Below are 23,326 nucleotides of genomic sequence, written 5' to 3'. Positions count from 1 at the left end.
TCTCTCTCTCTGTCTCTCTCCATCATGAAAAAAATAGCTTTAAAAAGGCCCCTTAATTTTAATAAGAGCAAAGATACTAGACAGACATTTCTCCAAAGCCACACAAATGGTCAACAGGTATATGAAAAAGGGCTCAATGTCCCTAATCATCAGGGAAATGCAAACCCCAATCACAGTGAGATGTCTTTGTACTCCTGTTAGGATGGCTACTACCAAAAAATGAAAAATAAATGTTGCTGACGACTTGGAGAAAAAGGAACTACTAAACATGGGAATGTAAGCTGGTGTAGCCACTATGGAAAATAGTAGAGAGGTTTCTTACAACATTACACATACAACGACCACATGACCCCCAAATCCCACTTCTGGGTATATCTCCCAAGAACTGAAATAAGGATCTCAGATGTCTGCACTCCCACATCTACTGCAGCATTATCCACAATTAGCCAAGACATGAACAACCCAGGTGTCTGCTGGGGAATGGGGAAAGCAAATATGGTGTATACACGCAATGGAATATTATTCAGCCTTAAAAAGAAGGAAATCCTGGCATTTGCTACATAGCATGATATCCTTCAGGTTCATCTAAGTGAAGTCAACCAGACACAGAAGGACAAATCCTACCTGATACTCTTATACTCTTAAAAGAATAAGAGGAATCTAAAATAGTCAAGTTCATAGAAGCAGAGAGTGAAATGGTGGCCATTAAGGGGTACAGGGGAGGGGAAATGGGGAAGAATGCAGGGGCAGGAAGTTTCGGCTATACTAGATGAGTGAGTCCTACAGAGCTACTGTACAGGATAGCGTCTGCAGGAATCATACTGTATTACATAAAGTTTACTAAGGGGGTAAGTCTTCTGTGTTTTTATCACACAAAATAATAATGAACTTCTGGAGGTGGAGAGATTTATGCCATATATGGTGGTGAAAGTTTCAAGGGCATATAATTATCTCCCAACTCATCAAGTTGTATACATTGGATATGTACAGCTTTTTCTATTGTTGATCATATTAAAAAATAAAAGTGAAGGTATGCACATTGCAGTTGAATAAGGTACATCATATTTGAACAAAAAACAAAAGAGTAAGACATGAGGCTTAGATGCTTTTCACATATGGGAAGGTGTCTATCAAAAGAAAGAAAAGGAACCAGCCTGGGCAATATGGTGGAACTCTGTCTCTACAAAAAAAAATACAAAAATTAGCCAGGTGTGGTGGTGTGAGCCTATAATCCCAGCTCCTTGGGGCCTGAGGTGGGAAGATCACCTGAGCCTGGGAGGCAGAGGTTGCAGTGAGCCAAAATCGTGCCATTGCACTCCAGCCTGGGTGACAGAGCCAGATCCTGTCTCAAAAAAAAAAAAAGAAAGAAAGAAAAAGAAAAGAAAAGGAGCTCAAATACGAATAGACTATTTTCCACAAAGGGAAGAAGAAAACATAATGATGGTATACTTTACCCCCAAAAAAATATGTTCCAGTAATACCTGTCTACAATTTAAAAGTATTTCCTTTTACAAAGTATAACCAGAGAAACTTTTTCAAAATCAAGTAAAAAACAAAGTGTGTGCTATGCTGTATTTGCTCAGTTCCCAAGCATACCTTGAATCACTTATATTCAACAAATTGCTCATGTTTTTATTCAAGTATGTACAATTAGGCAACCTGAAAAAGGAACTGATAGGCATAATTTTAAGTGACTAAAACATTTGGACAACACAGGTAATTCAAGATTAAGCAAAAATTAATCAAACTATGTTTTCCCCTCTGATAATCTTCTTGAGCTTCTAGGGGAGGATTAACAAAATCTTTTGTGAAGAGAAAAAATATTGCTGAGTTTTAATCTTAAAAGTTTTATTCTTTATGTGGAATAGTTCATGTAAAACAAAATTAATTAGTGAATACAATCACAATAATAAAGAGCCAATGCCATTTATTTAAATTACAAATCCAGACCAGGAGTATGTGCAGCTTTGATTATTACACGCTATGATTACAATAGAGGGGAGTTTTGAGATTAGCTTAAAACAAAAGTCAAGAAAAGTTTTTGGAAAGAAATAGCACAAGTCATTGCAGTAGGTATTTGAAACACTACAAAGACAGTTTTATCATTGCAACATAACCATATTTATATGATTGCTCATTCTACTTTTTCCTGTTTTTCAGTACCTAAATAGGTCTTAAATTCTTATGAATTTCTATAGTAATCCTATGTACTAATGCACAAAAATAGAACTGCTTTCAAACAACAGGGAGAAATAGAGACAAAATTGAATATTAAGCATATGCTGTTTTGTACCATCTCTTTAGTCTAATGTCTCACCAGGGAAAAAAATATGAAAAAAGTTGCAAAGTCCTCCACCTATTATGGGAATTCCTACACAAATTATGTTCACCTAACAGATGGGAATATTCATTGTAAGTCTATTGTTTATAAACACACATTTTTAAGCAGGCAAAGTTTCCTGGCTCTTTACAAGAAAGTATGATAAAATCTTAGCACCATATGCCACTAAAATATAGAAAATGCCTGTTCCTGTTTCAAATCAACACAGCAGGGAATGTTTGCACTCACTCTATCAAGGCAGAATTCTACTCAACGAACACAGTGTTTTCCAGGGCCAGTTCATCATCAGGAATGGCAAAGAAAATAAAACACAAAATCCAAACAAAAACCAAGGCCTTAAATGTCCATTTCTGCTAATAGGAGAAAGCCTCAGTTGTGACCTGCATCTCTGAGTGGACCACTGGAACAACGCTAGAATTTCTCTAGGAAGCAGCATCAGGTCCATCTCAGACCAGGAACAATTGCTTGGACTAGACATCTGACATGTTCAGTCTACCTAGGAGCTGAACCACTTCCCTGTATTTGGAGAATTCTCCACCCTATGAGCTTTTGTGGAGATGGGGCTTATCTCAATTAAAGGCTGAAAGGACCACATCTGGAGATTCCCAGACCACTGCCTCCACAGGTACCAGGTCTGACACATAGCATGGCCAATTAGACACACTTGCTCTGGATTTTTAAATCTGGAGCTGGTGATGCCCAGGAAGAGGGCTAAAGGAGAACTCATCTGACAGCAGCAGTGGCAGCAGTGGTGGGGGCACAGGGGAGCCCTAGTCCAGGGGAGTAGTGGAGTGTCCAGTGCCAACTGGGGCAGTGGCTCAAGCAGTGATGGCCAGCGTCCGGAGGGGCCAGCAGCAGGACCCTCATGGGACCGGTTCTGGAGTGACTGTGGCTCACTCTGTTCATGCCCAATCTCCAGGTTGCCCAGTGACTGACTCTAAGGGTACCCCAATATCCACGCAACAGCTCACACAAGAGAAAGTTGGTTTCTGTGCCTTTAGAACCCTTCAAAATTCCACGCCCTAGAACATAGCCAAAATAATTTTGGCTGAAATATATTCTAAAGTTACTAGGTGCTCACCAAGGTCATAGCAAAACCTAAATAATACCTCATAGAATCATTTCTTTTTTTCTGAAAAAACGAACAAACACACACAAAAAAAAACATGGCTTCCTGGTAAACCACCAAAAATCACTGGAAGATAAAGAATCCCCTCAAACTGGGACACATTTACCTGTTACAAGAAGTTCCCTTGAGTATGAGCCACTAAAATTTTAGAAAACATCTGACAAAATACTACTTTAGTTACTGTTCAGCAGTCCTTCCCAAGCACCGCCAGATGCGATGACTGAGTCTAACTGTCACAGGCCAAAACCACAGCCTCAGTGCAGATGAGAACATTTACACTTCCCCTAGGTGGTCAGGGAACCTCATTTGATTCATAAGAAAAAATTTACATATTCATTAAAATTAGTTGTAAGATTTTTCTTTCTCAATGGTGGGGGGACTGTCAATATCCATTTTATGTCACTTTAGATACGACTATTCCCCACAATAGTAATTTTTATGCTGGTATGAAAATATCTATTTTGCATGAAAATAAGCAACCAAGTTCTATAATAAGCTTTTATACCTTGGACCAAAGCCTATTCTTATTCTTAAAGTTAAAACAAAAAAAAGGTTAAGGTAAAAATAACTGTAAGCCATTTATGTCCTTCTTGGAAATACAACAATTCTCTTTTTTTTTTTGGCATGGCATGATAAATAATTGTTTCCAGTTTTATTTTTATAAATTTTCTAGGTGAAATTTAAAAAAATCCAAAGTGGGATGAGTCTATAGCAGGTTTTCTCCTGAAGCAAAATAATGAAATGAAAAACCCAGACTGTCCCATAACAAGCTATCACAGAAAAAGAAAACCACAAGGAAAATTCAGACTGAAATTTGTTAAGAAAGAGATATATATGTGACTCTGATGGTGTATACAGCTCACTAATAGGCCTTAGGCATGGGGCAAGCTGAGGTTATGTTTTTAGTTCTTTCAAAAGAATTGGAGTAATCAATACGAAGTTAAATTAAACAGTACGGTAACAATGGAAGCTATACAAAGGGAACACAATATTTGTAAAAGTTATTTAATGTGTATTTTATTTCAAAATTCATATTAAATTGAGAAGGGCAATAAACAGGTCCCTGTGTGGAAGGGTCTAAGGAATTTGTAGCACTTGTTTCAGGAATATAAATCTGACGAATACAAGCTCTCCTGGTATCAATTAGATGCTAATCTTCCACAACCTTTTTATTGACGTCATACCATGAATGACTACATTTAAACTTTATCTTCATTAATAGTTATGAAAGCCAATCCAAAGACTAAAGAATTAATGTTGAAATGTTCCTAACACTCCTCCTCTGGGATTCCCATTCATGTGATTTTCTCTAACAAAAACAATGCTTTGGGGATCATTCATTCTTCATTCATTCCCACTTTTCCTTATTAAATCAGGGGCAGAAAATGTGCAATCCATATTTAGTAAAGCACGAACAGATGACTAGAACCGTCTGTCAAATCTACTGTGAGGATTAATTGCTCTCTCAAGTCGATAAAAAAGGAATTTCAGAAAACCTTCAGGAAAGAGGACATTTACTTTGCTTAGGGATAAAAATCTTTTATTGCATGTCTGCTGACTTAATTCTTTATAATGCCAGGTTCTCTATAACATAAAAGTTGGGGACCATTACATCAAGGATTAAAGTATGAAGGCAAATGTTAGTTTCTGCATAATAAAAAAAAAATCCATTCCAACGCACAATGGTAAAAAGACCTAAACCACTCTATTAAGCATTATAAGCATGAACAAATTAAAAACGTAAATTTTAAAAGCTTCCACTTCTCTCACTTGGGAGTATTTGTCAACAATGAATTATGTTACAGAGTAGTTTGGTCAATTCTGGCCAAAGGTCTTCACTTAGCTTCCACAATGATCCCTAAACAAAAAACCAATAATTATCTAAATTCAAATCATTTCCGATGAGAACCTTAAAAACCCTAATGCTAATTCTGCCTCAGAGATTCTCCATTAACATTCATATCTGTTGTGACCATACAGAGTTCCAAAAAGCAGTCAAACCGAAGCCAGAAATAAATATAAATAACACTCAACTTTGTGGGGAGAATATGAATGTGAGGTCACACCACATTAATATTATGGATGTAAATTAAATGAGATAGCACCTTTTGTCCTTGCTGTTGTAAGATAGGCACTTCATAGAGGACAGGAGCCAAGAGGAGTTAACTAGAAGAAGAGAGTTGACATAAACCAAGGTTAGGAAAATGAAAGCTGAACATCAAGATGGACAACTAGAGAAATTACGCCCTTTTCAAGAAGATGTAGATGGGAGTCACACACAATTAGGTTGGGTGATGAGGAAACCAACTGAGAAAAGAGTTCTCAATTAAATATAATAGCCTCTTCATCTTGGTGAGTACAAAGAGAACGCAATAGATTAAAACAAAACAAAAAGCATGTAGAAGCTGAGTGTGGTGGCTCACATCTATAATCCCAGCACTTTGGGAGGCCAAGGTGGGTGGATCGCTTCGGCCCAGGAGTTTGAGACCAGCCTGGGCAACATGGTGAAACCCTGTCTCTACTAAACATACAAAAATTAACCAGGCGTGATGGCATGTGCCTGTAGTCCCAGCTACTCGGGAGGCTGAGATGGGGGGAATCATTTGAGCTGGGTGGCAGAAGTTGGAGTGAACCATTGCACCACTGCACTCCAGCCTGGGCAACAAAGTGACACCCTGTCTCTGGAAAAAAAAAAAAAAAAAAATCATGTAGAGAAATCTTCCCCACAGCTTAGTGATGAATTTTAGATTTTAGTCATGTAATTTGTCTCAGGGTCTTGAGCCTGAAGAATATCAACATGGGACTGTTCGGAAAAAATGGACCTGTTAATAATATTAAGCCTTCAGATACATAAACACAGGGTATCTGTGCATTGATTTAGGTCTTCTTTTCCTTCTCTCTCTCAGCATTGTTTGTAGTTTTCAGTGTAAAGGTCTTACAGACCCTTTGTCAGATTTATCCTTACTTCAGATTTTTTTGTACTATCTTAAATTTTTTTCTTCTTCTTCTTGAAATGGAGTTTTGCTCTTGTCACCCAGGCTGCAGGGCAATGGCACAATCTCGGCTCACTGCAACCTCTGCCTCCTGGGTTCAAGGGATTCTCCTGCCTCAACCTCCCAAGTAACTGGGATTACAGGCATGCACCACCATGCCCATCCTACCTTAAATTTTAAATATATAATTTTCAGATTTTTTTGCTAGTACACAGAAATATAATTCTTATATGTTGATCTTCTATCTTGTAATGTTGCTAAACTCACTTATTAGCAGCTTTTTAAAAATATGTAACATATTTTCTACATAAATAATGACGTAACTTGAAAATTCAGTTTTACTTCTTCCTTTGCAATCTGGATGCCTCTTACTTCTTTTTCTTGCCTTACTGCACTGGCTGGTAACTCCAGTAATTAGGATTTGCAAATTTGAAAAAATTATTTCTTCAAATATTTTTCCTCCCACTGCCTCCTTTGGGGATTCCAGTTACGCATCTATTAGGCCATCTGAAGCTTTCCCACAACTCATTTGTGGCCTTTTCATCGTGCTTGGTTTTTTTTTTTTTTTTTCTATCTGCCTTTTATTTTGGATAGTTCTATTCCTATATCTTTATTAATATCTTCTTCTGTGATGTCAAGTCTCCTGATAGCCCCATCCAGTGTTTATCTCACACATGATAGTTTTCATCTTTATAAGTTTGATTTCTGCCTTTTTTGTGTTTTTCATGTCTCTACGTTGATCATAGGTTATACAGTTATAGCTATTTCATTGTCTTTCTCTGTTAATTCTAATAACCGTGTCAGTTCTGGCTTGGTTTCAATCAGTTGATTTTTCTCTTTGTTATGGGTCATGCTTTCCTGCATCTGTATATGCTTGATGATCTTTGATTAGAGTTTAGACACTGTGAATTCTCCCTTGTTGGGTCCTGGAAATTCTTGCATTCCTATAAATATTCATTAACTTTGTTCTCTGATACTGTGAAGATATTGAGCAGTAGTTGGATCCTTTTGGGTCTTCCTTTTCAAGACTTGTTAGGCAGAACCAGAGCAGGATTTGGTCTAGGGCTAACCATTCTCAAGACCCAAGACAACTCTGTGTAGGTTATCTGATAAACTCATGAATACGACGTTTGACGGTTTGGCTGGTGAGAACAGACACTCCGCCAAGTCCTGTGTAAGCACAGAGAACATTGCCTCTAATCTTCTTGGATAGTCCTTTCCCTTGCCTGGGGTAGCTTTCTCACATGAATGTGCTGATGAATATTCTGCCAAACACTCAAGGTGGACCCTCTGGAGGTCTCCAGCATTCTTTCTCTATGTAGTACTCTCTTATCCAGTACCCTGCCCTTAGAAATCTCACTGCCTAGATCTTTCCAAACTCTCAGCTCTCTTCAACTCAGAAAGTCCTCTAGGTTCTGCCTGGGTTTTCCTTCTCTATGCCACAGCCTAGAAATCCCCTCAAGGCAGTAAGCAGAGGGTAATCATAGGGCTCCCCTTGTTTGTCTTCTATCTCTCAGCGATCACATTCTTTCACTGCCTGATATCCAATGTCTTGAGAACTGTTCATATTTTTTGTCCAGTTTTACAGTTGTTTCAAATGAGGCAGTAAATCAGATCCCAATTACTTTATCTTGGCCCAGGTTGTCAGTTTTTAGGGAGACAAAGAAGAAGAAAGGACTCAGCCATAGAATTAGACAACAGTTCTAGAAGCTGCCCTTTCACATAAGCCACATATCCCAGCATAAGGGATGCTGCCAGAGATATCTGTTGTGGATAAGGATGTTGTGGGGAGTCTCTAGTAGCCCCAAAGAAGAGTCAAGCACGCATCGTAAGGTCCTGGAATAATATTATGCCTTCTGCAGAAGGGAACTACGTACATTGAAGGGCAACTTCTGATGTCCTTAGGACAAACTGAAGTCCTGATCCCATAGGTATTAAGAAAACATGCCAGACTGGGAACATAGTGAGATCCCATCTCTACAAAATATACATATCTTGTATATACATCTATACACTCTAGCCTAAGCAACAGAGCAAGACTCTATCTTGAAAGAAAGAAAATATGCAACTGCAGATAAGCATGAGGAGGGAATTATTAACAGAACTATGTAGCCATAAGAGTAAGACTACTCTCTAGTTATACACAGGCCTCACCAACTGATAGAACAGTTAAACACTCAGGCCTGGGATTATACATGGGTCGCCTTGATCTGGAAAATGAAGATGTCACACTACCGCCTTACTCGTGTGTGGCGAAAGGGAGCACGGTGAAGGAAGAGTCTTCCAAGCAGACGGAGCTGCAAGTAGTACCTTTGGTCCTTAACTTTGAATGGGGAGAGATTTGAGAAAGAAATGGGTTGGGAATGGATGTAAAGAGACACTTGGGCACTGACAACTTGCTTGGCTGATGGGAAAGAGGCCTGAGAGAAATAGGACTGGAAATTCAGAAACAAAGAAAGTCATTTGTTAAAAACCCAATGGGGGTGGCTGACGTATGTGGATTTTTGATATCACTAGAGAGCATCCACTTCAGATAAGGCACTCATCAATCAATTGAAGAGGATGACTCAACTGTGGTTGTCATTTAGATTTCTTCTCAACTAATAAAATGGGACATAAACCGGTCATGTTGGCAAGGACTGAGGCTATGAATGAATCCGACAGCAGCAGCTCCTCCTCACCAAAGCTAATCTGGCTTTTGCCAATGCCAGATGCCAAACCTGGCAACGGCAGAGACTGATGCTGAACCAACAGTGCAACATGATTCTTCAAGCTGGCCACTTGCGACTGGATGCTTATATCTGGCCTTTCTACCAAGGAAACATGCAGTGACTCTTCCTAATCAAACTCAGTATCTCCTCTGGATACGGATCTGCCTTCTCTGTTCATTGACTCAGCCAGCACCACAATCTGGAAGCTTGAATACCTAATCTATACGCATGGCAGCCTGCACAGCATTGCCGCAGATCAGGGACTCATTGTACTTACTGAAGGAGGTATGAGAACAGGCACTTTCCCCAGGGGATCAGGTAGGCCTAGCAGATATTGCATTACCTGGAAGTAGCCACACTAATAGGATAATAGGATTCGGAACAATGCCTGGTAGTGTTAGCTGGACATGGTGGCTCATGCCTGTAATCTCAACACTTGGGGAGGCCGAGCTGGGTCAATCACTTGAGCCCAGGAATTTGAGACCAGCCTGGGCAACATGGTAAAACCCTGTGTCTACAAAAAAAAAAATAAAAGAATTAGCCGGGCATGGTGGTGTGTGCCTGTACTCCTAGCTACGTGGGAAGCTGAGGTCGGAGGATGAACTGAGCCCGGAAGGTCGAGGCTGCAATGAACTGTGACTGTGCCACTGCACTTCAACCTGGGCAGCAAAGCAAGACCCTGTCTCAAAAAAAAAAAAAAAAAAAAAAAAAAAAAAATTGTTAAACCTGAGGTCAAGATATGATTGGTCCCTATTCTGGCCATCTATTTGGTTTTTTCCCCCCAACTTTAGGCTCTTTTGGATTACAGACCTGAGTTCTCGGGTGAGGGAAGATATCCCATAGAAGAAAAAGGGATCCAGAGAATTGGACTCTTTAATACATCCTAGTCACTTCGTGCACTTCATGCCAGTGGGCTGGTGAAAAAGAAAGGCATTACTACACTGACGGAGGTAATGACTCTAATTACCCTGAGACATTGGGGCTGGTGCCACACAGCGGAGGTGAGGAGGAGAGAAGTCGCTGGGGTATCCCTTAGTGCTCGCAAGACCAGTTGCAATTAGAGAATCCACGGCCCAACAGAAGCAAGACAACAAAAAGCTGAGATGAGGGCCTGGGCCACCCAGCACCAAGCAAATTCGACTAGCTGAGGAGCAGGCTGAGATTCACGCATACCTAGAACGGGCAGGAGAAAATACATACACCCATTATACCCTTGAGACTTGGTCTAGTAAGAAAAACAGCTTGTTCCACTAACTCTTTTGAATAAAGTCCTTGTTAGAAACTACAGCTGACTACCTTCTTAGAAGGAACCCTTTCATTAATTAGACCTAATAGTTAGTACAAGTTACACTGAGGGGTTCCAGGAATAGACTCAATTTTGTCCTCTTACATTCCATTTAAAGAATCCTTTTGGTCTGGAAGTGGTGGCTCACACCTGTAACTCCAGCACTTTGGGAGACCAAGGCAGTAGGACTGCTTGAGACCAGGAGTTCAAGACCAGGCTGGGTAACATTAGCAAGACCCTATGTCTAAAAAAAAAAATAATAATAATAATAATAATAATAATAATAGCTAGCTGTGGTGGCACCCATCTGTGATCCCAGCTACTAGGGAGGATGGTGCAGAAGGATCACTTGAGCCTAGGAGTTCAAGGCTGCAATGAGCTATGATCACACTATTGCAGTCCAGCCTGAGCGACAGAGTGAGACCCTCTCTCTCAAAAAAAAAAAAAAAAAAAGAAGGAAAGAAAGAAAAATCCTTGTGGCTCCACCTTTTACTTGAGCTGCTGGTGTGGTCAACACTTCCAAGCAGCCCAGAGTGGCCTTATGGTGGCACAGCTGGCATCACTTTGCCTCAACCCATGCCTCATATTTCTTGCTTCCTGTCCTGGAGATTCTCTGGCACCAGTCAGCAGGTTTAGCTGCTTACTAATGCTTGAGCTAATTAGAAATGAAGGCTAATAACCATGGGGCCCATATTTATCAGCCAGGTACAGGAGCTGATAAATATTTTCCTCTTTCACCCATTAGGGTGGGCACTTCTGAGATTCATTTCCTAAGACTCCATAGAGGTTCCAAACAAGATTGAGCTCCAGCCACTTATAGTGACTGCCAACTTGATAAGGGATCCCTGCACTGGTGCTTCCTTCCTCCCTGCTTCATTCCCCTGCCTTTACACCTGCTGCCTGGGATGACATTCACAAACAAGGAGACGCAAGCTTTATCTCCACCACTGTCATCAGGAGATCCCAGGTTATTAGAGACAGAACTGTCTGATTCGTTGCAAATATTGTCCCAGTTTGTTGCTTGCCTTTTAACTTGTAAGGATTATTTAAGCATATGGGCAATTGAAATTTTTATCTCTTTTATACAAAACTTGTAAATATTTGTAAATTTATCTGTGATCTGTTTCTGGTGAAGTTCCTCAATGCTTTTGTACTTTGTCCTGGTATAGTTTGAGATCATTCAAACATTCCCTTTGTTTATGTTTCCTTTTTTTTATATTTAATTCATCAATGTATCTGAAATTCATTTTGATGTTTAATGAGGATGTATTTTGAATGTTGTTTGCAAAAAGCTGTTTTTAGCATTGGTTTGAGAACTCATTTGAATATATATATATATATATATACTTTTTTATTTTGTTTACTTTTATTTTTGAGACAGAGTTTCATTCTTGTTGCCTAGGCTGGAGTACAATGGCACGATTTCAGTTTATTGCAACCTCCACCTTCCGGGTTCAAGCGATTCTCCTGCCTCCCGAGTAGCTGGGATTATAGGCATGAGCCACCACAACCGGCTAATTTTGTATTTTTAGTAGAGACGGGGTTTCTCCATATTGGTTAGGCTGGTCTCGAACTCCTGACCTCAGGTGATCCGCCCACCTCAGCTTCCCAAATTGCTGGGATTACAGGCGTGAGCCACCATGCCTGGCCTTGATTATATATGTTTTATAAATACAATGGTCTGGATCAAAATGCTCCTCTGGCATACTGTTTAATTTTATACTATTAACATATTACTTAATTATTATGGCATTCTAATATGCCTTAGGTTCTAGAAAAATAAATTCCTCCCCACTATTTATTTAATGTTTTGAAATTTTGTTGGTATTCTTCTGTTTATATTTCCAGATAAGCTTTAGAAAAACTTCATCAGTCAAGTTACTTCCCCAGAAAATCCCATTGGCATTTTTTATTAAAATATCCAGGCCAGGTGCAGTGGCTTACACCTGTAATCCCAGTACTTTGGGAGGCCAAGACTGGCAGATCACTTGAGGCCAGGAGTTTGAGACCAGACTAGGCAACATAGTACAAACCCCATCTGTACAAAAAATACAGAACTTAGCCAGGTGTGGTGGTGGGTCCCGTGGTCCCAGCTACTTGAGAGGCTGAGGCAGGAGGATTGCTTGAGCCCAGGAGGCTGAATCTGAAGTGAGCCATGATCATGCCACTTGCACTCCAACCTGGGCAACAGAGTGAGACCCTATCTCAATAAAATAAAATCAGCTATTGATATTAGGTTTCTTAAAAGTGCTACTGATGTTAGGCTAAAATTCTACGATGGTTTCAAAGGAACTGTAATTTTTATAGCATTTGGGTTTCCTATATAAGGATCTTCTTTTATATCGCATTACACACTTTCCATGTGGGTTCTACTCATTTCTTGTAAAACTTATTCCCAGGTATTTCATAATTTTTATTGATACTGTGAAATGTGTTTGCCTTTTTATAAAACAAAAGAAAAAAATAACCTTTCCCTTAACCATTCTTATTTTCCCTGGAATAAAGCAAGAATAAACATCCACCAAATTTCTATTTTTATATTGTCATAGAAATTGAACCACAGAGGCAGGTTACATAAGAAAACTATAAAATTTTTAGGAGTTTAGAGTATACAATTATTCCTTCTGTTACAATAATAAATATTGTGCCTAGTATTAAGAAATTCTTGGCTTATGTGTATGTATATCTTGAATATAATTACAACATTTTTTTTATTCCAAAGTAGAAAATAATTTAGAGTAAATGCTTTCTGAAAAGAATACAAATCCACCTAAGGCATCTATGCAAACTTAGCTTAATTGCTGAATTACCATCAACTTGCTAAGGTAGTAGTCACCTGTGCCGAAATGTAGACATGAGCATGAATATGAAACATAACATTTGAGGCCAGGCGTGGTGGCTCACGCCTGTAACCCCAGCACTTTGGGAGGCTGAGACAGGCAGATCACTTGAGGTCAGGAGTTCAAGATCAGCCTGGCCATCATGGTGAAACACCTTCTCTACTAATAATACAAAAATTAGCCGTGCATGGTGACACATGCCTGTAGTTTCAGCTACTCCGGAGGTTGACAATCGCTTGAGACCAGGAAACAAAGGTTGCAGTGAGCCAAGATCGCTCCACTACACACCAGCCTGGGCAACAGAGAGAGATTCCACCTCCAAAAAAAAGAAAAGAAAGAAAGAAAGAAACACAACATTTGAAATTCACTGTGCAGTGTGTAATGCAAAGAAAACGCTATTTTAAGTCAAAGCTAGAAAAAGTAAATGTATAGTATTTGCTCTTTATAGGTTTAACATTTTTGTAACTGACACCAACGTGGGGAAAAATAAAGGTTCTGTTAAGATGGGAAACAGCTACCATTTTCAGAAAGTATCCATGGTTTTTTCATGTGAAACTTAGAGAGGTCTCATGAAGGCTAACATATGATAAATGAAGGTGCTTATTGGAAGGAAGCAGAGGAAAGAGTAATTTGAAAAAATAGCATGAGATTTTTAGGCAGGTTTTATATCTTGAAAAAAAAAGGATAGCAAGATATGATAGATTCCTAATAACCCATCTCAGTGTCTGAGGCCCTTGTTGAACATAATATAATTTATCACGAATACCCCAAACAATTCTTGCTTCAGAATCACCCATTCCTTATGTTTCCCGTGTCACAGTAGTGAAGCACCTAGCTTATTTTAATGGTCTATATATAATGAGTCACTCCCTCAGTCTTGCTTCAATACCACCACCGTTTTGTCTTCTTGTGTGTTTCCAATGAACAAATAAGTTTGCAAGGGCAAGAAGAATGCAAATAGAGTTCCTCCTCTTCCTGTAGTTTTAAGTTGACTGCAAATTGTCTCACTATAAGTTTGAAAGGCAGCATATATAATAGCTTATTGTACATTTTGGCATTTAAAATACAACTGTTACACCATTCTTTTTTTATTTTTATTTTTTGGAGATGGAGTCTCACTCTGTAGCCCAGGCTGGAGTGCAGTGGTGCAATCCTGGCTAACTGCAACCTCCGCCTACCGGGTTCAAGCGATTCTCCTGCCTCAGCCTCCCAATTAGCTGGGATTACAGGCATGCACCAACCATACCCGGCTAATTTTTGTATTTTTAGTAGAGACGGGGTTTCACCATGTTGGCCAGGCTGGTGGTATCGAACTGCTGACCTCAAATGATCCGCCTGCCTCGGCCTCCCAAAGTGCTGAGATTACAGGTGTCAGCCGCTGTGCCGGGCCTACACAATTATTTTAAATAGAAATGCTGCTTGCCTTATGAAGGTGTTATGTCCGAATAAACCTATCACATGTTGAAAATATCCTAGGTCAAATGTGCATTTTACGTACCTACCCTCACAGACACCATGGCTTAGCCTAGCCTATATTAAGCATGCTCCGAACACTAGTATCAGCCTACAAATGGGCAAAATCATCTAACACAAAGCCTGCTTTACAATAAACTGTTGAATATATCATGTGACTTACTAAATACTATACTTAAAGTAAAAAACAGAAGGGTTTCTCACCTACGTCAAGTCAAAAACTTGTTAAGTTGAACCATCGTTAAGTTGGGGACTCTCTGTATATTCGATAAAATAAAATGCAAATAATCGTTTTCAGACCCATATTATCCATTTAAAAATCGAAAGAATTCTTTAATAGTGGGAACTTGGATATTATTCTGTCTTACTCTTGCACCCCCGAGAGAGAGTTCCACAGGAAGACTCAGATACGGGACACGTGTGCTTTCTCCTGGGATGGAGGAGAAATCACTATTACGGGTGGTCGGAGAAGAGAAACGGCTTGGTGCCTACACAAAGGCATGTTCTTGGGGAATTCAATGTCAGAAAACATCCATGTGGAAACTGAAGATCTAGGAAACAATTCCTTTCCCACTATCCAAGGCGTGTAGCCTGGCTGCCAGGCCACTGCCACACATTATCCACATCGTGCCCTGCTTCTTCTTAGGAAGAACAATCTGGGTTCTTTGAAACCCCATTCCTTTCTTTCGGGGGCACACAAAGCACGATGTAATTTAATTTTTATGAGACCCATCATAAAAAAGTGCGGTGGGCTTTATTATACTCATTTTTCAGATGGAAAAAGATCAACATGCTTAGATAACTTGTCCAAAGTCACACCGGTAAGCTGAAGAGCAAGTCCCTAAACTCCAGTCATCTGTCATCAGCCACTACTCAAACATGGTTCTCAATTCTAAGTTTTTTGTTTTTGCTTTCTTACACCCCTTCTAACAAACCAAGCCTTGCGATATCACATGGTAATAATGTATAGTGCTGCCTACGATCATTAGAGCCTTAAACACTCACAATACTCCAGATGAAGAGGGATCTTTCCCATTTTGCAAACGCTTACAGTACTCTCTTTACACTTATGGCAGGGCTCATGGGCCACCTGCCCAAAGTGATACCACCACTGCTCAGGTGCAGTGGAACTGGATTCTGCCAGTCCGGGGATTCAGGACTGTTTGATTTCAACATGCTATGATCTACTACGATAAACTTCTCCCTGAGTGTAGATCCTCCGACAGGGTAGGCCCGATAATGTAAGCAGTCACACACTCACTTGTCTAAAGCGTGGCTGGCTGATGGGAATGGGCAGAGCAAGTGAGGTGCGACAAGGGAGGGGGCTGTCAGAGAGCACCGAGGAGAACCAGGGAGTGTCTGTGCCTTTGCTGGGGGCAGCTCTGCTCAGCCACTGCTCCTGACTGGGGCTGCAGACCAGGCAGCCAGGCCTTCTGACTGGTCTACAGAGGCTGGGAAGCAAGGTTTTTACAGAAAATCTTACAACTGTCAAATGTTGACAGCCAATAAAAAAAATATGCTGTGGCTCACTCCTAGGCCAATGCAGGAAGATCACCTGAGGTCAGGAGTTCGAGACCAGCCTGGTCAACACAGTGAAACCCTGTCTCTACTAAAAATACAAAAATTAGCCAGGCTTGGTGGCTCACCCCTGTAGTCCCAGCTACTCGGGAGGCTGAGGCAGGAGGATCGTCTGAAGCCAGGAGGTGAAGGTTGCAGTAAGCCAAGATCATGCCACTGCATTCCAGCCTGGGCAACAAGAGTGAAACTCCATCTCAAAAAAAAAAAAAAAAAGAGAGAGAGAGAAAAAAATGCTTTACGCATTCCCACATATATTTTTAATTGATTTTTAAAATACAAACACACACACAACTGACACACACATAAATTCTGGGCAGGCTGAGTGTGGTTCCACAGACCACCATATCACAACCTCAGAGGTAAAGAGAGTGAGTGGGTGGGCTATTCCCCATTTTGAGAAGCTTATTAGTCCACTTAAAATGCCTCTGTACAGCCCATTCTTTACTTCATCTGAAGAAGAACACAGCATCGCTGACTTTGCTAATAGTGAGGCCTCCTGGACTTTTCTGGCATGCCAGTTCTCCATCCTGCATGGAACTGCAGCATCTAATATTATCATCCTCACAAAGTAGAGCCCTGAAAAGCTCTGAAATGTGGTAAGACCCTGAGGCTCCAAAGGCTGTGCCGCTGCCTCCAGGTGAATCCTCACCTCAGTCTTATCCTGATCTCGTGCTCTGCCCCAGGTTCAGGCCCTCTGTCCCCACATCATGTTCACCCCATGTGCATCAGATCCCTGGTGCCTGGCACAGTGCCGGGCACATGGCAGGACTTCAATATATACTGTTTTTTTGCTGCTGAATATAGAGGCTGTACTCATGCCCATTCTCTATGATTCCATCCGTCCCTATCTCCACTTGAAAGCAGCTAGGAAAGATTTTCGCTGACTACTCAGAGCTCTAGCTACCAAACTAAAGATCTGTTTAAACATTTGTGCCTAGATAGGAATGATACTTGTGGGTGGGGCTGTTGCCCTTGGAAAGTAAATGTATCATACTAAAGCTGTTACTGGCATTGCTCTGTAACCATAGCTTTTTGTTGCCTGACAATTTCACTAATGGGCTTACTTTTACAAATATAATGATAGACTTCCTAGGTGTAAACACAACCTATAGGAGAACAGCAAATCACATTCTAATTACATATTCAAATCTATTCATTTAATCTTGAATGCATTAGAAATTCCATCCAGTATTTTCACTCATTGTGCTATGATGGCCAATAAGGCAAGTATTCCAAACACATCGACTGAAATGGGATCTTATTTTCAAGCGATCAATTACTTATATTCGCTGCTGTAGGTGGTGAGCTCGCGGCCATCGCGCATCCACTTGAACTCCAAAGGCCAGCTCCCTTCGGCCAGGCAGGTGAGAACAAGGCGGTTCCCTTCCAGGTGGATCTGTGGCAGGCCTGGCTCCGTTTTAAAATACGGAGCAACGTCATCTGAAATATTAAAAAACAAAACAAAAACAAAACTGAAGTGCGCGTGAAAGTGGCACTCATCTAATTAATAAACCTATTATTTAAACAAACCTAATATTAAAATGAAAGTGATGGCTATTTGGCCCAATTAAGAAGTAAATAATCCTTTACCCCCTGGAAACATGCAATACCCCAGATAATATTTCAAAAAGCTGAAAGCTCAATGATACCCGCATTTGAAAGCATCTGACAGGTTCATCCAAGTTATTTCCACTTATGGTGAACAGCTTATTGAAGGGACATGTCGGAAAAATCCCTGTACATACAAGCCTTTGGTTTTAACTAGGCAATCTGTTTGCGAGAAAACAGTCAAGTGTATGCGAGCTATAAAAGCGAAGTTACCTCTATAACCCTCAATTTGTTTAAAAAAAGTAGGATAAGCAAGATTAACATACATACATAAAGGACATGAATCACAATCTAGCTTTCCTTTCATACACACAAAGAAATGGTCTCTTCTGGTGACTTTCAATGGGATGCAACACAGGAAACTCATGGTATATTCACATAATGGAACAGCGCACGGCAGCGAGAATGGAGCAACAATCGCTACACACAGCAACATGGGTAAATCCCACACACATCAAGTCGAGCGAAAGAAGCCAGACAGAATTTTCAAAAAAGTTGATAGCATGTGCCACTATTCAAAAGCTCATAAAAGTTCAGAGCCAGGTAAAACTGATCTATGGTGTCAGAGGTTAAGGATAAGGGTTACCTCTGAGGGACAGGATAGCGAAGGGGGTGAAGGGAATGGGATGGCTTATGAAAAGCAGGTCAAAATGTATTTCCTGATATGGTTACAATGGTACATTTACTTTGTGAAAATGGATAGAATCCTAGATATGCCCAGTTTTTGTAGATCTGTTTCAATGATGTTTTTTAATATGGATGCAGCACACTTGGCTTCTAGCTCTAGCGTCACTAATTAACTACATGATCTTCATCAGGACTTACAGGTTTTTGTTTCTTCATCAGCACAATAAACTGGATTATATGACTCCTCATTTTTCTACAAAAGTCCCCAAGATCCACCTGCATAACCAGCTTTCTAACTTTCATTCAGGCCTCCTCCCGTCTCTGCTCACACAGAGCACTCCAGGCACACTTCACTTCTTGCACATTTAAACCCAAGCCACGCTCTTTCCCAGAGTTGTGGTCTGAATGTCCCCTCCAAAACTCACGATGAAATGTGATGGCCATTATAACTGCAATAAGAGGCGGGACCTTGAAGATATGATTAGGTCATGGAGGCTCTACCTTCAGGAATGGATTAACGCTGATACTGTGGGACAGGGTTAGTTATCAAGGGAGTGGGGTCCTCATAAAAAGGATAAGTTGGGTCCCCATTCTCTTTCTGTCTCATGCACTCCCTTGACAGGATGATATAGCACAAAGGGCCTCCCCAGATGCACTGCTATGTTGTTGAACTTCCCAGCTCTAGAACCATGAGTCAAATACACTTACATCGTTTTTGAATTACCCAGTCTGTTACAGCAGCAGAAAATGGACTGAGACACCTACTGTAGGGCCTTCGCACTTGGTCTTTCCTCCACCTAGGATGCTCTGTGCGTGCTGATCTTTTCTCATCCTTCAGATTAACTAAAGCTCCTCCCACACAATATGCCCTAACAAGTCATTATGTTTATTCCATTCACAATACTTATCAGATTCTGAAATTAAAGTGTTTGTAGGTTACTCTGCATTACATTAGTCTTGATCGCTTCTGAATTCCTAGCTCCTAGAACAATGTCAGGAACTAAGGAGACATTTAATAAATATTTGTTGAATGAATAAATATAGTAACACAAACATCAGCAATCGCTAGTATTTATTATTTACTATGTGCTGGAAACCATTCTAAATGCTATCTATCTATCTATCTATCTATCTATCTATCTATCTATCTATATAAACTTATTTCTCACAAAAGCTCTACAAAATAGACCTCATCATTATACCCATTTTAAGGATGAATAAACAGAAGCATGGAGAAGTTAAATAACTTGCTCAACGCTACTCAGCCAGTAGGCAGTGAAGTCATGATTTAAATCCAGATAATCTAGCTCCAGAATCAACCAATTCTATATATTTTGACTCCAAGTGTCACATATTTCTTAATATGGAAAATTTCTTTTCAAGAATTCATACCCAACTTTAAATTTTGGTAATTTATTTGTGACATTACAAAGCTGTTCTTATAAATTACTGTACATTTAATAAACATCAAATAGCATATTAGAAATGTTAACATTGAAACTAGTTGCACATTAAACTACAGGGCATAAACTGAATATATAGAATTTAAATATAAATATATAGGTTATTTTGTCATTTTGTTGATCACTATATTCCAACATAATTGGTATATTAGTAATACAATATTACCAACCTCTCACAAGTATTTATTCATTTATTCATTCAAATAAATATTAAATTGCATTTATGAGTATAGCAAGAACTTACAGTAGGAGATTTAACCTAGTCAATGAGATGAAATGCAGGAGCTGAGAACAAAAAGGTTGGCAGCACTCAAAACACTTAAACAGGTCCTCTGGTAGGAGCAAACATGGCAAGTACCCTTGGACAGTACAAAGGACTGAAGAGCAAGCCTTGCCGCAGGTGCAAAGAGAGTGACTGTAAGGGGGATGAGCAGGGCCAGGTTGTGCAGGGCCTTGCAAGCAGGGCAAGCCCATGTTCTGGTTCCCATCCCATCCTTGCATGATTATCTATGGTGCCCACCTCATATTCAAGTGTTTGAGTATTAATAACATGTGTGATCACCCTATTTATAACCTTGTAGAAAGTACTGTCAAGATAATGATGATGATGATGATGATGATGGTTAGCTCTTACTACAAAAGGACAGCCAGTTGTGGTGGCTCATGCCTATAATCCCAACACTTTGGGAGGCTGAGGCAGAAGGATTGCTTGAGCTCCAGAGTGCAAGACCAGCCTGGACAACACAGTGAGACCCCATCTCCACAAAAATTTTTTTAAAAATTAACCAGTGTGGTGGTATGCACCTGCAGTCCCAGCTACGAAGGGGGCTGAGGTGGAAGGATTACTTGAGCCTAGGAAGTCAAGGCTGCAGTGAGCCGTGATTGTGCCACTGCACTCCAGCCTGGCAGCCTGGGTGACAGACCAAGACCCTGTCTCAAAAAGAAAAAAAAAAGACAGCAAAAAGTCTTTGAAGAGGTTGTATGACTGTGTTGTTAAAAGAACATTCTGGCTGTTATGTGAGAAGAAATAAAAGAGGGAGTGGAGTAGTGGGAGGACACCAGTCCAGAGGCCACTGCAGTGATCTGCTTTAAAACAATAGTTAGGTGGTAAAAAAGATTCAGTGATAGATTGGTTATGGATGTGAGGGAGAGGGAGATGTCAAGAAGGATTCTTATGTCTCTGACTTGTACATCTTTCTGTTCAATAAACATGCATTGATTCTAGGAACCAGCCTCTGTAATCACCATTGGGTATACAAAGTGTAAGACACAGTGGCTGTCCCTTAAGAGCTTATAATCTAGGACTGATGCAGGAATATAAGTAGTAAAGTGTTAGATGCTGTGATAGCACATGTAACTCAAAGTCAGGAGTAGTCAAGCCTTGTCCTGTTCCAAGAGTTCCACCTGCTTCTGCTGCACCTGACATGTGCTAAGCTGTATTTCAAGTGCATTCTTAAATTTGATTGTAGCCATGTGTCCAATTTCCCTTTTTGTTATGTACTTCAGCTAAAATCATCTCCTCTTATGACCCAGTCTAATAAAGCTGAACTGCAATGAAGGTGGCCTTGATCTCGTGGGATTTACTGAGCTACAGGCTTTATTAATGTCTTGCCATTTGCACTCTGTTTAACAATAGAAAAAGAAATGCCACTTTATATGGTTCTAGTGTCCTACATGAATGAGTCATTAAAAAAATACATCTTTTTTGAAAGGGAAAAGCTTCAAGATAGAAGCTCAAAAATTTGGTTTTGGTTTTGGTTTTGCAATTTCGTTTTGCAATTGATAGACCATCATCAATTTAATATAGTATACAATGGATTTGAATTAAAATGATACTACAACTCAATTTTTCATAGACTTTATAGTTAACCAAACATGCCTATACTATGTACAAATTATAATGCTGGGTACTGTGAGCTAGTAGGAAAAAAAAATGCTCATAAATGGTTTCATATAGTTGGCAAGCAAATATCTTGAGATCCAAATGGCTGTAAAATTATGGTCAGCACAGACAGACACTAACATTCATTATAAGGAGAAGGGAGGGGAAAATATGTCAGTGCCCTGGAATTTTAAGCGTTCAAATTAAAATCATAACCACAAGTATTTTGACATAGATTAGCCAATGTGGGGAATAGCACATCCCTGAGCCCAGCACTATTTACCATTGAAATACATACAGTAGATCATCAAGTTAAAAGAAGGCATAAAGGTAACAAAACACAAAAACTTTGGGGACAGAAAGGGAGAGACAAGGATCAGTATTTAAGTCTGCACAGACCCCCTGCAAAAGCAATTGATCTTTACATACTTTAATTCGGACAGAGAACATTCTGAAATGATTCATAAAGAAAATGATTGAGTTGCCTCTCAGGTAAAGTTATAAAACTTTGACCTGGGGAAAAGCCAAGGGCCCACATATTAATCTTTGAGGGGTTTGTGTATTTCAAGTAATAATAGACATTCCCTTCCTCAGGAAAATGACCAGACGTTAAGAATACTTCTATATTCTAACAATGAACATTAGAAGACCCTAGAATAAATTACTAAGGAAAAGTGAAATTTCCCTTTTCATATAGAAAGTTTTCTATGTTTAAAATAGAACATAAATCATGTATGAAAAAGAGTTTCGGGGGGAGGGATTGCATTGGGAGTTACACCTGATGTAAATGACGAGTTGATGGGTGCTGACGAGGTTGATGGGTGCAGCATGCCAACATGGCACGAGTATACATATGTAACAAACCTGCACGTTATCCACATGTACCCTAGAACTTAAAGTATAATAAAATAAAATAAAAAGAAAATCAAAAAACAATAACAAAAAAAAAAAAAAGAAAAAGAGTTTCATCTGTCTAATACAGATTTAAGATCTGTCCAAAGGACAGGAATGGACTTAACATTCTCTCAAGACAACATCATAATTTTTAACTTTTAAGTTCAGGTTCAGCAGGATGTGCAGGTTTGTTACACAGGTAAACATGTGTCATGGGCGTTTGTTGTACAGATTATTTCATCACCCAGGTTTTAAGCCTGGTATCCATTAGTTACTCTTTCTGATCCTCTCCCTCCTCTCACCCTCCACGCTCCAGTAGGCCCCAGTGTGTCTTGTTCCCCTCTCTGTGTCCATGTGTTCTCATCATTTACCTCCCACTTATAAGGGAGAACGTGCGGTATTTGGTTTTCCGTTACTGTGTTAGTTTGCTAAGCATGGCCTCCAGCTCCATCCATGTCCCAGCAAAAGACATGATCTGCATAGTTTTTATGGCTGCATAGTA

The 23,326-nt window shown here is 39.9% G+C and overlaps 1 protein-coding gene across 4 annotated transcripts in view; it reads right to left on the bottom strand.

Moving 5' to 3' along the window:
* The window catches only part of SDK1 (sidekick cell adhesion molecule 1), a 964,538-nt gene that overhangs the window by 628,838 nt on the left and 312,374 nt on the right, over positions 1-23,326 (bottom strand). For all 4 annotated transcript variants that reach the window (XM_077996063.1, XM_028845525.2, XM_077996061.1 and 1 more), the window contains exon 2: positions 17,631-17,790. In XM_077996063.1, the coding sequence (XP_077852189.1) occupies positions 17,631-17,790 (160 nt within the window). The remainder of the gene's footprint in view (positions 1-17,630; positions 17,791-23,326) is intronic.

This window comes from Macaca mulatta, chromosome 3 (genome assembly GCF_049350105.2).
Source record: "Macaca mulatta isolate MMU2019108-1 chromosome 3, T2T-MMU8v2.0, whole genome shotgun sequence".
In the NCBI taxonomy this organism is placed as follows: Eukaryota; Metazoa; Chordata; class Mammalia; order Primates; family Cercopithecidae; genus Macaca; species Macaca mulatta.
The sequence above is the reverse complement of the archived record's forward strand: the minus strand, read 5'-3'. Positions and strand labels throughout refer to the sequence as shown.